Source organism: Dermacentor variabilis, chromosome 1, assembly GCF_050947875.1.
Source record: "Dermacentor variabilis isolate Ectoservices chromosome 1, ASM5094787v1, whole genome shotgun sequence".
In the NCBI taxonomy this organism is placed as follows: Eukaryota; Metazoa; Arthropoda; class Arachnida; order Ixodida; family Ixodidae; genus Dermacentor; species Dermacentor variabilis.
The window spans coordinates 105845842-105861627 of NC_134568.1; the positions used below are offsets into that span (position 1 = coordinate 105845842).

At 48.4% G+C, this 15786-nt stretch overlaps 1 protein-coding gene across 5 annotated transcripts in view; it reads right to left on the bottom strand.

Annotated features, from left to right (window-relative positions):
• The window catches only part of LOC142582501 (uncharacterized), a 148446-nt gene that overhangs the window by 81474 nt on the left and 51186 nt on the right, over positions 1–15786 (bottom strand). For all 5 annotated transcript variants that reach the window (XR_012828451.1, XM_075692305.1, XM_075692315.1 and 2 more), the window contains exon 5: positions 442–499. Coding sequence is in view for 4 of the 5 variants with exons in the window: in XM_075692305.1 (XP_075548420.1) it covers positions 442–499 (58 nt within the window). In the remaining variant the exon portion in view is untranslated. The remainder of the gene's footprint in view (positions 1–441; positions 500–15786) is intronic.

The following is a 15786-nucleotide window of genomic DNA, read 5'->3' on the forward strand; positions in this document are numbered from 1 at the left end:
TAAAAAATAAAGAAGAACGTAGTTGCCTTTGCTGGCATCAGTGTCTTGACATTGTTTCTTTGGCGCAGGTGAAAAAAAAAATGACGGCACAAATGACATGCCAGCAAGCGTGTGTGGCCCGCCGTTTCACTCGCTGTTCGCATATCGTGGCGCAGCGCTATAGGGTGGCTAGCAACGCTAAATCGTCGGGCTGTTGTGCTTCAGGGTGTGATGTCGGTTTCGAGTGCGCACTTAACCAGAGAAATATTAAATGATTTTTTCAAATTGGAGAGTGCTTGAAAGAGGTAGGATACGGCTGTGCCGCATACATACATACATACATACATACATACATACATACATACATACATACAAGCCGCTAAGCGGGTGAAGTTCGTCAAGAATCCTAATAGCGTTAAAAGAAGGTAAGCAATCTTCACGAATCCAAGCTTATATACTCACCATGTCTTTCTTGGAGCAGTTGCCGCTCGTGTACTTGCACAGGTGGTCAACGCTCATCCTGCGAAGAGCAAGGAAACTTGATTAAACGTCGAATTCGAACCGAGTAGTCTATCGGTTGAGAAGGCGTTCTAAACGTGATAGCGCACGCACATCGAGGCGCCCTTGATACGCAGAACATGCATGCCATTCAGTGGCAATACCGATGTGCTTACTTCGCTCTCCTACGTCATGAAACTTTTTTCATAAACATGCGTCATTTCCGTGCGGCGCGTGCCTTCCGCGCCCACTATACAGCCTCGGGCGCACGCGTTCAAAAAGCAAGCAGCGTCACGCACACCGCATGTTGCCCTCGAACTCATATAGTGAAATATTACTCAAAGTATTTTGGCTCACATCATTAGGATCACATCTCGCTTTTCTTATTACGCCGGTTTTGGTTTTAGGAAGGTCTTTTCTACGGTCACACAACTAACCACAGTAATTCCCAATTTTGCAAGCGTTATCGACAAGTCTGGTCGAACTGACGTCATTTTTTTAGGCTTTCGAAAAGCGTTTTACCTTGTTTCACATCAAAAGTTAATCTTCAAGCCAAAATAGATCAGCCTGCCCTCTTCCACAATAAACTGGATTTCCGCCTACTTTCCGCCTGTCGCTCCTTAGGTTAGTTCTCCCGCTCAACTATTTCGAATTCGATTCTATTCACTACCTGCAAACTTTCGACACTAGCATGGGAACACCATTCGCTCCCACATATGCGAACATATTCACGGGACAGCTCGAAGCAGACCTGTTGAAATCCTACCCTTTAAAACCCCACGCCTGTCTTCGTTACACTGACGACATATAAACAATATGGGAACACGGCACAAGCGCGATAACCTACTTAATTAGCCATTTTAATCGCTTTCACCCGAGTATTAAATTTAGTGCTCGCCACTCTCCTAGTCAAATAAACTTTCTCAACACGACGGTCTACATAGAAAACGGAAAACTGAGAAAAACACTTTACCGGAAGCCTACGGATAGCCAGAAATATTTAGACTACAACAGTCATCACCCACGACACTACAAGCAAGAAATTTTTGTCGGACAAGCGAAACGAATAAGAAGAACCTGAAGCGAAGACCACGATTATATCCACCACCTAAATGGCCTTAAAACAACGCTAGCAGAAAGAAACTATCCACAGGTTGCTCTCGATGGAGCTTGTGAAGTCGCGTCGGATTGGAGAGACAGTCGGAATTAGCGAAGAAACAGCCTACAAAAGAATCTGACAGACAAACAACCTTTATAACAAAATATTCTAATGCACTCCCAAACATTAACAACATCCTACGAAAATACCACCCAATATTATCAAGTAACGAGCGTCTGAGAAAAGCGTTCCCGGATTTACCAAGGGTTACCTATGACCGCAACAGGAACTTTAAAGACATGTTAGTGCATGCAAAAGTCAGCCAACGTCATTCCCCCGTAATAAAAGCATGTTGTCGCCCCAAGTGCAAAACCTGCAGGCACCTTCAAAGTGACATTAAAATTAAGAGCACCGCAAATAGTTAAACTCACGAAGTGAAATCTAGCTTTACTTGTACAAGTTCGGATGTGATTTATATGCTTGAATGTCCATTCTGTAAGAAACAATATATCGGTGAAACGGAACAATCAACGAGCGTCAGATCAAACAGACATCGCGCAGACACAGCTAAAAAGCTTGACAAAGCCGTCGCCGAGCATTTCAACCCACCAGGTCATAGCTTTGATGAACTTAAACTCTACATCTTAATGTCAACTTAACGTTCTGAGAGAGGAAGAAAATACAGAGAATCATATACCTTATCCATAAGTTCGAGACATTGCAACCGATAGGCATAGACGTTTCAAAGGGAGTTTTAAAATCTATTCGCTATGCTAAATTTCAGGTCATAGCCTTAGTTTGGCTGCTTATTGTTTTCCCCCTTTCTTTCCTTTTTTCTTTTATTTATTTATTTATTTATTCTATTTCCATATTTTCTCTTAGTTCTTTTTTTTTTCACGAGCACCGGCTTCTGCCGCTCCTTCTATTGTCTCTTTCAGAGAAACGATAGCCCACGACCACCAGCGAAGCAGGTAATAGAGGGGTGCTGTGTACGCCGTTGACACGCCGGCTGACGCACGGCCGTTGACACACGATTGGCAGACGGCCGTGTCACTGGCCTTGTGCACAGCGCTCCTTTATTCGCAATTCTACACGCTGGCACACCTTCGCTCGTTGCCGCACCCATCCGCCTGACGCCCTCTCCCCTTTAGAAGATCCCCACCTATATATACTGTGGCGAGGAAAGCATATGTCGCCTTGAAGAAGACAAGTCCACTTGTCGAAACGTTGGCTCCTGCTTTCACCTTGTTCTCGTTTTGCTTATCGTTTAGAATTTCCATCGCCCGCCTTCCCCCTGTTTTCCCTGAACCAGTACAAGTACGTTTGTTCGCAGGCGACTGCATATTGTTTCATGAGATCGCTTTCCAAGAGGATCAGGAACTTTTGAACACTAACCTTCATAACATTTATTCATGGTGTGAAGAACGGGACATGGAGCTGAATAAAGAAAAAAACAGTATACATGCAGATAACCAAAAAAAATAAATAAATAAGGACCGTAGATGGGCGTTTCCCTGTAGCCTTACTACTCATCCTCGCGTTGAAGTAAATGAATATAAATATTTGGGTGTGACAATAACTAGCAACCTAAGTTGGAATTCTCATGTCTCAATGTATGTGCTGCATCATTTCACAAACTCTATTATGCGTCATAAACTAAAACAAACGCCCCCAGAAACTAAACTTCATGCATACAAATTATTCATTAAGCCGAAAATGGAATACGCATGCACCGTCTGGGATCCACATAATAAACACACTACTAATACACTGGAAATGACTCAGCGGAAAGCAGTTAGGTCTATGTTTTCCAAGTACCGCATAACTGACTCACCAACAACTATCATGCACGATCATGGTACATAGACATTACCACTATGGCGGAAAATCCTAAGGATTAAATTTCTAGTCAAGAATAACAAACTCTCGATCCATCCTGCTCCATATTCCCGACCATTACCCACAAGACAAATAAGACATCATCACTCTGAATCCTTAACTCCCCATCAAACAAGAAGTAATGCCTTCAAATTTTCCTTTTCACCCCGTACTATTGAAGAATGGAACGCACTACCATTATCATTCTTAAACAGCACTGACTTAATTGAAGTGTTAATTTCGCAACACAGGTGTCAGCGTTTTGTTGGTTTTCTTCTGAATGCATGTATGATTATTTTTTTTTAACTTTACCACTCTTGCTTGGGCCCGCATGGGCCTGCGGTATATTGTAAATAAATAAATAAACGACGACGCAACGGCGTTTCCGTTTGCGCGTAGAACGATATAGAGAGACAGAATAGAACTTTATTTAGTATTGATTAACGTGGGTGTTCTTTTCCGGATTTTGTCCAGCCGACGTGCGTCACCTGGTGTCCTCAGTCCAGGATCCCAGCACGCCTGGGCTGCCGCTCGCGCAACGCCACACCAGCTGTTCTAGTTCATGCAGGTTAAAGCTGTACAGCCCTGCTTCAAACTGATTTTTGGTAGGGTGTCGTGTAAGGGGAAGGTCGGTGTGCTGGAGCCCTCTATAGTAGTGCGGTAAAGTAAAGCAAACATACATATATAGAGGCTTTCGCTTAGGGGTTTTATGTTTTATAAAATTCTTGGGTAAAAATTGGGTGCTGTTTTAAACAGAGAAATCGGGGTGAAATCGGCGTTTTTGTTGTCTATATACTCCATTCCATACGTAGCAGTCAACGCTGTGGAGGCTAGAGACACTTCTTGCAGTGGCTTCATTCGCACTTGGATATAGTTCGATGTTTTTTTACCGCAATTGTGCGCACCTGTTGTTTAATGTTGACTCAGTATTGAATAAAACAAGTTTTAATCCTTGGAAACAAACACTGTGGTATACGGCTGCTAATGCGCCGTTTTAGATAATTTTTATTTTTGTTGTTCTTTTCGGTTTCTTCTTTTATCTTTTTTTTTTTTTCATTTTTGCAACCCGTCGCGACAAGCCTCCCGTGCGTGTTCGCGCGAGCGAACGCTGTTAGCGCGCAACGATGCGCGGACGGAACGCGCGGAGTGATGACTTTTTCTTGACCGAACTTCTTGCGTAGCTTCCACAGCGGTGACTGCTATGTATGGAACGGAGTATTGGCAGTGCAAAGTACTTTTTTTTTTTCAGGTAACTTTTACAAACGATCAACACGAGCAAAGGTCTCCTTTTGGACGCAATCATTCTATCTGAACAAGCGATCAGGATCACTCACAGCAACATGTGATGACAAAAAGAGCTGCTCGCAAATCATGTGACATACTCACCTCTACAAATCCTCGTTTTCAGACATTGTTAGCAAACATAAAAGAAAGCACATTAAAAAGCAACAAATAAAGACGGGTCTTGCGATCCATTGTTTCTTTTCTTTTGTTCTCTGCACTTGTTTAACAAGGAAAAAGAGTGCTAAAATGATTGCACGTGGGCGTGCTTCGCAGAAGCTGTGGTGCTTTTCCTTATCCTTATAAAGCCTTGTTGACGTAAATTATCGTATCAAATGGGAGAGTTTCTGTATCCGTCCTAGACCTGTCGGGCGTTTCATCCTTGTCTGTTGTCCTGTTTTACTGGTCCCCAGTATTCGATCTTGCAACAAAATAATGGAATACCCAATTGGGCGAATCAGCCATTCCTTGAACGTATAACGTATAGGTGGGTAAACATCGTCTCATTGTCACAGCTGCCGTGCGCAATGCAGAACATCATGAGTGCTATGCTAATTAGCTTTCTAGCATAATTCTGCCGTTTACATGTATGCGACATGCAGGAAATACAATCCAATGCACCATTGTCGTATTTATATCAACATGGCTGTTAAAAAAGGCAACAAGCTTTCGTTCACTCGAGGCCGGCAGGCACTCAATATATTGCAGTTTTGTATGTGCCGATTTTCGCCTGAGTGTTAAGTGAAAACGAGGTAGTATACTACATTCCAAGATTAATAATGTCTTGACCACTTGCTCGCAAGAGGTGGTTAACGTTCTTCAGTCTGTAGCACCTGCATTTATTGTTGTCCTTTACGAAAAGGCGATTGACGCATCCGTTCTTCAAACGTCATCGCCATGCCATGTCGGATTTCCGACAGCGGGTCTTTAAGTACCAATTTCCAGTTATTGTTATCTGTGTACCTAATATGGATTCTTCTTTCCGTATTTCTGGATATGTCCAGATGTGGTCTCGTAACGACCAAGCCTCAAGCAAAGCGTTAGTTTGTATACGTCACGATCTGGTGTATTTCAGGCATGACGTCCCATCGTATACTACTAATGATTACGTATGCCTTACCAAGAAACACAGATGTCGCACGGTTACAGTGACGGAGGATACATCCACCCAAGGGCGAGGATCGATTGCTCGCACCTGATGTCTCTGCTGCAAGCATCGCAAGGTCCTCATATTGTGACTGGTGACTTTAACGCGCACCACCCGCTGTGGGGTAGCACTTCGATGAATTCTCGTCGCAAATATTTAGCCGACTTCATGTGTAGTCAGGGACTACATGTGCTCAACGACGGGTCTCCTACATCTATTCGTGGCACGCCTTAGAGCAGTTATCTTGACCTAACGTTTGTATCAAGGAACCTTCTGTCTTCAGCATGCTGGTCGACGGATCTAGAGACTCATGGTAGTGACCACCTCCCCACTTACGTTCACTTTAGCTGGTTTCGCCTTTCAGCCTCACGTTGCATTCGTCAAACAGACTGGATTTTATTTAAGACCTCTGTCGACACCGCCCGTCAGAGTATGACATCTCCATCCGAAATAGAGGACATCATTGCCTCTGCCCTGCGGGACAAAACCAGAGAAGACAGCATACCGAGGCACAGATCATCGGTCGACATACAGTATGAGGCCCTTCGTGCAATCCGTCGCCGCGCGGAACGGCGATACAGAAGAACAAAGTCACCGTCAGATCTTTCGAGCAGTCGCCGAGCTCAATGACATGTTCTTCGACATCTGGAGAAGCTTGACAGACAGCGTTGGAGGACATTCTGTGGATCCCTAGATCCAAGACAGCCTCTTTCTAAGATCTGGTGGGTCATACGAAGTCTCCAGGCAACTCCACAACAAAGACACCAATTCCGTGCGGTGGCTCTACATCAACGCCGGACCGAATTGGAGGTAGCAGAGGACTACTGTAAACTCATTGTGGACGCATCTAATGCAGTGACTTCATCCCTTGTCAACATCGCGCCCCAATCACCTGATGAACGACTCGAAGTACCGTTTACGATGCAAGAGCTTGACGCTGAGATTTCGGTTTCTCGACGCTCATCGGCACCAGGACCAGACGGAATCACATACGCTGCACTCTGCCATCTAGGCACCGAATCACGACGTCTTCTTCTATCTTATTATAATACGACGTGGGAGACAGGAAATGTTCCAGATAGTTGGAAATGCAGTCGCGTTGTAGCGCTGCTTAAACCGGGGAAGTGCCCTAACGAGCTTTCCTCCTACAGACCGATCGCCTTAGCCAGTTGCGTCGGCAAATTATTGGAAAGAATGGTCTTGTCAAGGCTGGAATGGTTTCTAGAGAAAAATAATTGCTTTCCTGATTTTATGCACGGATTTAGAAGAGACCGTTCTTCCACTGACGGTGTTATCGACTTGATATCCACTGTTGAACAGGAAAGAAGTCGCCGTCGGTTAGTTGGAGCTGTTTTTCTGGATATTAAGGGTGCATACGACAATGTACTCCATTGTGCAATCCTCGATGCACTGGAAGATTTAGACGTCGGTGGCCGGCTATATGCATGGATTGTTAGCTACCTCAGTGGCCGCACGGTGTATATGTCGACAAGTGATGGAGACACCAGACAGTACCATATACATCGAGGTGTTCCACAAGGGAGAGTTTTCAGTCCAACTCTTTTCAATGTTGCATTGATTAGCCTTGCATCTGAACTTCCTAGCACGGTGAAGATTAGCACATATGCGGACGACATATGCATATGGGCATCTCGAACCACCCGTGCCCAAATGCGTGCTAGACTTCAACGTGCAGTGACAATCACAACTAAGTATCTGCAGCGTCAAGGCCTCCAACTGTCAACAGAAAAATGTTCCGTGATTACATTCACATGAAAACAAATGACCAGATATCCGATAATCGTTAACGGAGTAGCGATACCTACGGTTACACACCACAGATTTCTTGGCTTAGTCATAGACCGGGGATTATCTTGGTCAAGACACGTCGCCGCACTGAAGTCAAAGCTGAAGAGTTTTGTTCACGTCCTTCGCGTCGTTGCAGGAACAAGATGGGGACCCTCGGAGTCGTCATTACTCCAATTGTACCAAGCACTATTCGTAGGGTGCATACGGTACAGCATGCCGGCTCTCTCAAGCATGGCACTTAGCTGTGTGCGCGCTGGAGAGCATTCAAGCTCAAGTATTGCGCAAATGTTTGGGCCTCCCACGATGCACGTCAACCAATGGAACAATAGCGGAAGCTCGCGCTTGTCCTATTGGGGTATACTTGCTCTGCAAGCCTCTTGGAATGTATCTTCGCGTGTTGACCCGACACATGCACCATCCTCTGTCATCGCTCCCTGCCACCCACCCAGGTTCCAGCTTTTCAAGGACTATATCGCGCCATCAGGGTGTTCTGCCGTTAGGATTTTCTTCCGCCTGTATTCCGAGAATACCCCCATGGGTTCTGCCTAAACCTGTCGTTACATTGCAGATCCCTGGAATTACTAAAATGTCATCCGTTGCATCTATTGGCCTCAGGCAACTCACCCTGTTGCACATTTCTGCAAAGTGCGGAGATACTGTACACGTGTATACCGATGGCTCTGTCACACCATATGCCTCCACTGCAGCCTTTGTCATTCCACATATGATTATCGCTCGGCGGTTTAAACTAGACCATAGCTCAACATCAACTGCCGCAGAACTTGTTGCTATCCGGGAGGCACTTCGATTTCTCTCTGAGGAGCCTCCTCAGGCATGGACAATATTCTGCGATTGCAAGCCAGCTCTTCAAACGATTGACTGTGTCCTCAGACGGGGCCCGTATTATTCCATGGCTATAGAAATTACAGAGCGTCTCGAACACGCAACTATAAATGGCCACAGTGTCACCTTTCAGTGGATACCCTCACACTGTGGCGTGATCGGGAACGAACAGGCAGATGCTGAAGTGAAAACTGCTTTAGATAATGCATGTGAAGTACGCATTCCGTTCTCACGAACTGACACAAACGCCCTACTTCATCGCGTAATACGCAACGGTACGTTGGAACACTGGACCCAACCAGATCGACGACACAAGCGATTACACAAATGGGACCAAGAAATGAAATTTCGTATGCCTCACAAGTTCAAAAGAAGCCAGACGAGCACGGTGCACCCGATTCGCCTTGGTGTAGCATTCACCAAGCGTCATAGACATCGGATAGGTGCCAGTGGTACTAGCCCAAACTGTGAATACTGTGAGGTGCCAGAAACACTTGAACATATATTTTGCGTGTGTCCCGCGTACATGCAAGAACGAGATAAGCTTGTGTCTTCCATTGTAACGATCCATAAGAGACCGCTATCGGACGAGTTTCTTTTAGGTCCTTGGCCTAATGCAAACAGCGCAGCCCTGGTAACAAGTGCCGCTATAGCTTTTCTCCAAGCCACTGGGCTGGACGCACTGCTTTAGAAATGACACAACTCTGTGAATATAAATATACGCATCTCTTCCTTATACCATCATCATTCATCAGCCCTTTCTCTCCCCGTCCCTTTTCCCCAGTGTAGAGTAGCAGGCCAGAGCAAGTTATAGCTCAGGCCAACCTCTCTGCCTTTCTGTAAATAAATTTCTCTCTCTCTCTCTTTACGAAGGTGGGTATGTGCCATGGCAATGCGTTTCATAATTTTTCTGCTCCGTGTTCGTGAATGATTTTGAAGCATTTTCTTGCGAATTGTGGCCTAATTTTTACACCAGTCGATCCGTGAAGATACCAGGACTCCGTAGACGCCTCATTTTCAGGTGGGATACTCCATTTCCCTGTGCTACGGACATTTTGCTGTGCTGCGAACGTTTTTGTGAATCGCCTACGCCGCCCCCGCGCGTGCATGCCGGGCGCCGGATGCGCGGCGCGCACTCGAGCGAGCTCCGTATCACCGATCAAGCTTCCCTGCCCCAGCAAAGAGCATGGACCTCGAAGTGGCCGCCGAGACGGGCTGGCGAACAACTCGCCTTCGCCAACCGGCGAAGCTGAGGGACGACTCTTCACCCCAAACTGACTCCACCCAAACCTCAAGCACTCGTTCTCGTTCCAAGACCAGGCCACCAGTCAAAGCACAAGTTCTCAAGGCTGGACGCATGCCTCCGCTACCTTCCAACCAAATCAAGATTATCATTCGCCCCAAGGGAGCCCTCATCATCGCCAAAACTGGTAGCCCTACCGTGACTACAGCCGTTCTCCAAGCCGCACAGCTCAGCCCAGCTGATATTCAACAAGACACGGTGTGCCCCAACACCCAACAAAACATTGTCGTTGTCAGTACGCCAAGTCTTCAGAACGCCGACCGGTATGTCTGCATAAAATCCATTCAAGTCAATGGGGTCACGCACGACGTTAACGCGTATGAGACGGCCGCCGAGGACACCACGAAGGGAGTCATCCGCGGAATCCCCCTCTCCGATACCCCACAGCAAGTCAACGCCAATATCGTCAATACTCGCAACCCCCTCGCACTAGCCGCAAAACGCATTGGAACGACAACCACCGTTGTTATCGCCTTCAGTGGCCCCGACGTGCCATATCTGGTCCGTTACGGAGCTACCTTAATCCCATGCTCATTATTCCGCAAGCAAATAGAAATTTGCTACCAATGCGGCCGCCTCGGACACCGCATGGATGTCTGCCCTTTTCCCAATAACAAGATCTGCAGAGGTTGCGGAGTCCGCAACCCACCTCCCGATCACACTTGTAACCCCAAATGCTCACTGTGCGGCGGCCCTCATCTTACAGCGGACAAATCGTGTACGGCTCGCTACAAGACACCATACGTTATTCGCAAGCGCATTGGGGAACGCCGAGCTGCAATGCAAGCCACCCTTCAAGAAAGCGACTTCCCGCCCTTGAACTCCAGGCCCCGCTCCAGATCCCGGACTCCATCACGCTCGAGGCAACATTGTTCCCGGACCCCTTCACGTTCGAGACAGCGCCGTTCCCGATCCAGATCTACTTCTGCCCCACCCGCCAAGTCTCCTGCTAACAAGGTGAGCTTCGCAGAAGCCCTTAAGGGCGCCTCGCGAGAGGGTCGCAACACACCTTCTCCACAGTCCACGAACACCAATGATAACGCAGAAATAGCTCGCCTCAAAAAAGAAAATGCCATTATGCGCGACCTAATTCACAAGCTCTCGCAAGAGGTTCGCGATCTTAAACAATCCAAGACACCCGCTCCTACACCACCCGCCGAAGCGTCCCACTCCTCTAGCCACGACGCTCCACTGACTCCAGCCCCCAAAAAGCGGGCCCTCCAAGAGGAAGCCACGGGCCAAGTGCGCTCAGAGGTTGAGGACATGCTAGTCGCACTTCAAAGCACGATGACCACACTCCAGAACGCAGTCGAATCCATGCAACACGCCGTTCTCGCACTGGCACAGCGCGTCACAAACATTGAAACCCACCTACAAGCTCTCCCCATGCCCGCTCCTCCTACCCTCCAAACCCCAGCACTGCCCCTGACGGCATCCCCCAATCCCCATCATGGCCCACACTAACAGAGATACACTTATCTGGCAGTGGAACTGCCGAGGCTATCTCCGCAAACAGCCAGTCATCCGTCAACACCTTCGTACCGTCACCCGGCAACCGGACGTCATCATGATTCAGGAAACCCATATCGATTCGGTCACCCTCCCAGGTTACCAACCTTTCATCCCGCCACATGCTTCTCGCCGCCTCTGCACTTTTGTACACAAGAGAATCACCGCCATCGAACACAATCTCCACGACCGAAACATCGAACACCTTCTCGTTGAACTTATCCCCACCAGGAGACGTAAGGAAAGTATTTTTCTCCTTAACGTGTACAGCCATCCCTCTGCCAAAGTTCGAAGCCGTTTTCTCACCCTCTTCAAGAAGGCCATTAACGTAGCTGGCACCAACCCCCTCGTTATCGGTGGAGACTTCAATCTACCCCACACGGTATGGGGATATGGCTACTCGACGACGGCGGCTCAAAACCTCTGGAAAGACTCCCAAGACCTCGGCCTCACTTTCATTACAGACCCCACGTTCCCCACACGCCTCGGTAGCTCCACTTCCCGCGACACGACCCCCGACCTGACATTTACCAAGAACGTCACCAACGCCCAATGGAGCAACACACAACATGATCTCGGTAGTGACCATTGCATCATTGCCATACTTATCCCTCGGATAGCTGCAGTTACTGCCAAACCCCGTGAGTTCACTTGCGTTGACTGGGATGCATTTCGCAAGCATCGATCCGCTGACCAGCACGCGGAACGCATAGCGGACATTGATGCATGGACCCGAAATCTCCACTCCGATACCAATGCAGCCACGCACACCGTTACCACCGATGCCCCCGTCGAGCGCATGGACAGTAGACTGGCCCACCTCCTCGCGGCTAAAACATCCATCCTATCCCGCTGGAAAGGGCAACGTCTCAACAGGCGCCTCCGCGCTAAAATAGCCCTCCTTAATAAGGAAATCGAAGCCCATTGCCTCACTCTGAGCCGTCAGCAGGGGACTGAACTCCGCAATACTGCTGATGGACAGATCCATTGTCCCTCTTCTTGGAAGCTTCTCAAACACCTCCTCGATAGTCAAGCCACCCGCTCTTCCCAACAAGATCGCCTCACTAAACTTCTCTATACAGAAAGGAAGAAACAGGGCCGCGCCCAAGTATTAGACTACCTCACCAACAAGTATCTCCCCGTGGGCCCAGTGCAATCTCACGGCTCGTACACCGGGGCCCCCAACCGCCCACTGGACGAAGACTTTAGTGTCGCTGAGATCCAAGCCGCCCTGCATAAATTAAACAGCCGTTCTGCCCCTGGGCCCGATGGGGTCACTAACAAAGCCCTCCGTAATCTGGATGATGCCTCCGTCACTCACCTGACAGATTATATCAATGACTGCTGGCGTAATGGTGCCATTCCGCCGGCCTGGAAAACAGCAAAGGTCATCCTTATTCCGAAACCTGGCAAACCTTCTAGCCTCGATCATCTTCGCCCCATCTCACTAACCTCATGTGTGGGAAAGGTTATGTAGCATGCCTTCCTCACGCGAATTAACACCCATCTGGAAGACAGTGCAGCGTATCCTCACTCTGTCATTGGCTTCCGGGCCCACCTGTCGACCCAAGACGTCATGCTACAACTTAAGCACCATATACTAGAAGATAGAACACGTACTACACCCGCCGTGGTTGCTCAGTGGCTATGGTGTTGGGCTGCTGAGCACGAGGTCGCGGGATCGAATCCCGGCCACGGCGGCCGCATTTCGATGGGGGCGAAATGCGAAAACACCCGTGTGCTTAGATTTAGGCGCACGTTAAAGAACCCCAGGTGGTCAAAATTTCCGGAATCCTCCACTACGGCGTGCCTCATAATCAGAAGGTGGTTTTGGCACGTAAAACCCCAAATATTATTAACACGTACTACAAAAGCTATACTCGGCCTCGACCTCGAAAAAGCATTTGACAGCATAGCCCATTCCACCATTCTCGACCGCATATCACGCCTTAATATCGGTGCGCGCGCTTATAATTACATCAGAGACTTTCTGTCTAATCGCACGGCCTTCCTTTCGGTGGGGGATCTCCGCTCCGACGCCCAGACTTTGGGCAGCGCGGGAACTCCCCAGGGCTCCGTTATCTCCCCAATGCTTTTTAATCTTGTCATGATCGATCTTGCCAAGGAGTTTCAGCAAGTGGACGGTGTCACCCACACCATATACGCTGACGATATAACCATCTGGGCCCACAAAGGCAGTGACGGCGAAATAGAAACGGCACTACAATCCGCCATTGAAACAGTCGAGACCTATATCCAAGGCACGGGGCTTCGCTGCTCCCCTGCGAAGTCCGAACTCCTTCTCTACAGGCCTACTCTCCGTGGCCACCGTCCAAAATACTCCACCGCTAAACGCCATTACGAAGACATTGCGCTTCATCTCATGGATGGCAGCCCCATACCCCTCGTCACCAATATCCGTGTGCTCGGCTTGCTCATAGAGGCGAACGGAGCGAATGGCATGGCCCTCGCCAAAATCAAGATGAATACAGCCAACACCATGAGACTTTTGAAGCGGATCTCCAACCGCCGTGGGGGTATGAAAGAGGAGAATCTGCTCCGATTAATCCAGTCATTCGTAATTTGCCACATCACCTACGTTGCTGCGCATCTAAACTGGTACAAGGCTGAACAAATCAAGATCAACATCCTTATACGCGGTGTCTATAAACAAGCCCTCGGCCTCCCCGGTTGCACCAGCACTGACCTCCTCCTTCAACTAGGCGTCCACAACACACTGGACGAGCTCATGGAGGCCCAACGTCGCTCTCAGCTGGAGAGACTCACTCTCACAGCGACGGGTCGCCATATCCTCACCTCGCACGGTATCACCTACCACCATCAACACGGCCATAAGCACCAGATCCCTTCCACCATACGAGCTTGGATTCACGCCGATCCTATCCCCAGAAACATGCACCCCGAATACAACCACGCACGTCGCACAGCACGTGCCACGGTTCTCACCAAATCCCTTACTCGCCACGACGGTGTGAGTTTCGTCGACGCCGCCGAATATCCCCATGGTACCCGCTTTGCAGCCGTCACCACGCGTGAAGGCTCTCTCCACCATGCTATCAGCCTAGTAACCCCACACGCTGAGGAAGCTGAAGAAGTGGCCATCGCGCTAGCCACACTAGACCCAACATGCCATACCATCGTCTCTGACTCCCGCTCCGCCGTTATCAACTATATCAACGGCCGTATTTCACACCAAGCCTTGCGCATCTTGCAACAAGCGCCCCGCTCAACCGACCATCAGGTTACACTCGTCTGGTTCCCGGCTCATGTAGGCACCGTCCACTCGCACCTCCTCAACCTCAACGAGGTTACCCACTCCCTAGCGCGAGGCCTAGTTAGCCGCGCGGGAGAAGGGGAGGCTGCCCCCACCGGTAGGATCGCCTGACAGGCTACAATGATCTTGTGAAGTCCTTCTACTTAGAGCGTAGAACCTTCCCCGGCCCACACAACAAACTATCCCGAGCGCAGGCTACAACTTTCCGCCTGCTACAAACCAATACTTACCCCTCGTTACAACTTTATAACAAGATCTACCCAGACATTTACCCCAATCCCACGTGCCATATCTGCAAGACACAGCCAGCCACACTTCCACACATGCTTTGGGACTGTACACACCAATACCCCGACACTAACCCCACGACCCTCTCGTCGAGATGGCACGCTGCCCTGCGTAGCCCCAACCTTGACGACCAACTCTGGGCGACCCAGCAGGCCTGCGAGGCGGCGAAGAGGCAACACCTCGACGTCCCCACGTGGGAGGCCTAGGCCCAGCCACCATCTCTTGCTGGTTTCAATAAAGTTTATTCAGTCAGTCTCTTCACGAAAGGCAAACTTCGGGGACAGCACACATACACACACACGGAGAAGGTAGAAGATCAATGGGCCAGTTGTCATTTGGAAAAGATGATGGCACAGTGAAGCGTTGCCGTAAAGTAAAACATAAAAATTATTTTGCCACCGGTTTCGATATAAGCTCTCTTCGTCAGGGCAGGTTCAAAGTTAACCAGCGTCATAAAACATGCTGTAAAAATGCCCTGTTGCTCCACTTAGATTTTTTTGACAAAATGCCATTTTATGCACTGAAGAACAAAAGTAACGGAACGCCAGTGCGTTTCGTCGCACACTCTGGGAATGAGTATCTCGAGACTGAACGTGACCCTGAGAATTAGTGAAAAAATTAACCAGTAAAATTTTGCTAATTAAATTAGCCAAATATTAATTTCGATTTATTGTGCAAGTAATGTCCACCTCTTGGAGCGATCTAGTTGAAGGATTAGTATTGTGCTAGCTGCCAGATGCAATTTTTGAAAATGCTTGTATAATCTATATATATATATATATATATATATATATATATATATATTTCGCATTAGGGACTGTCGTAATGGTCGGTGGATTTTTTTAACAGATGACATC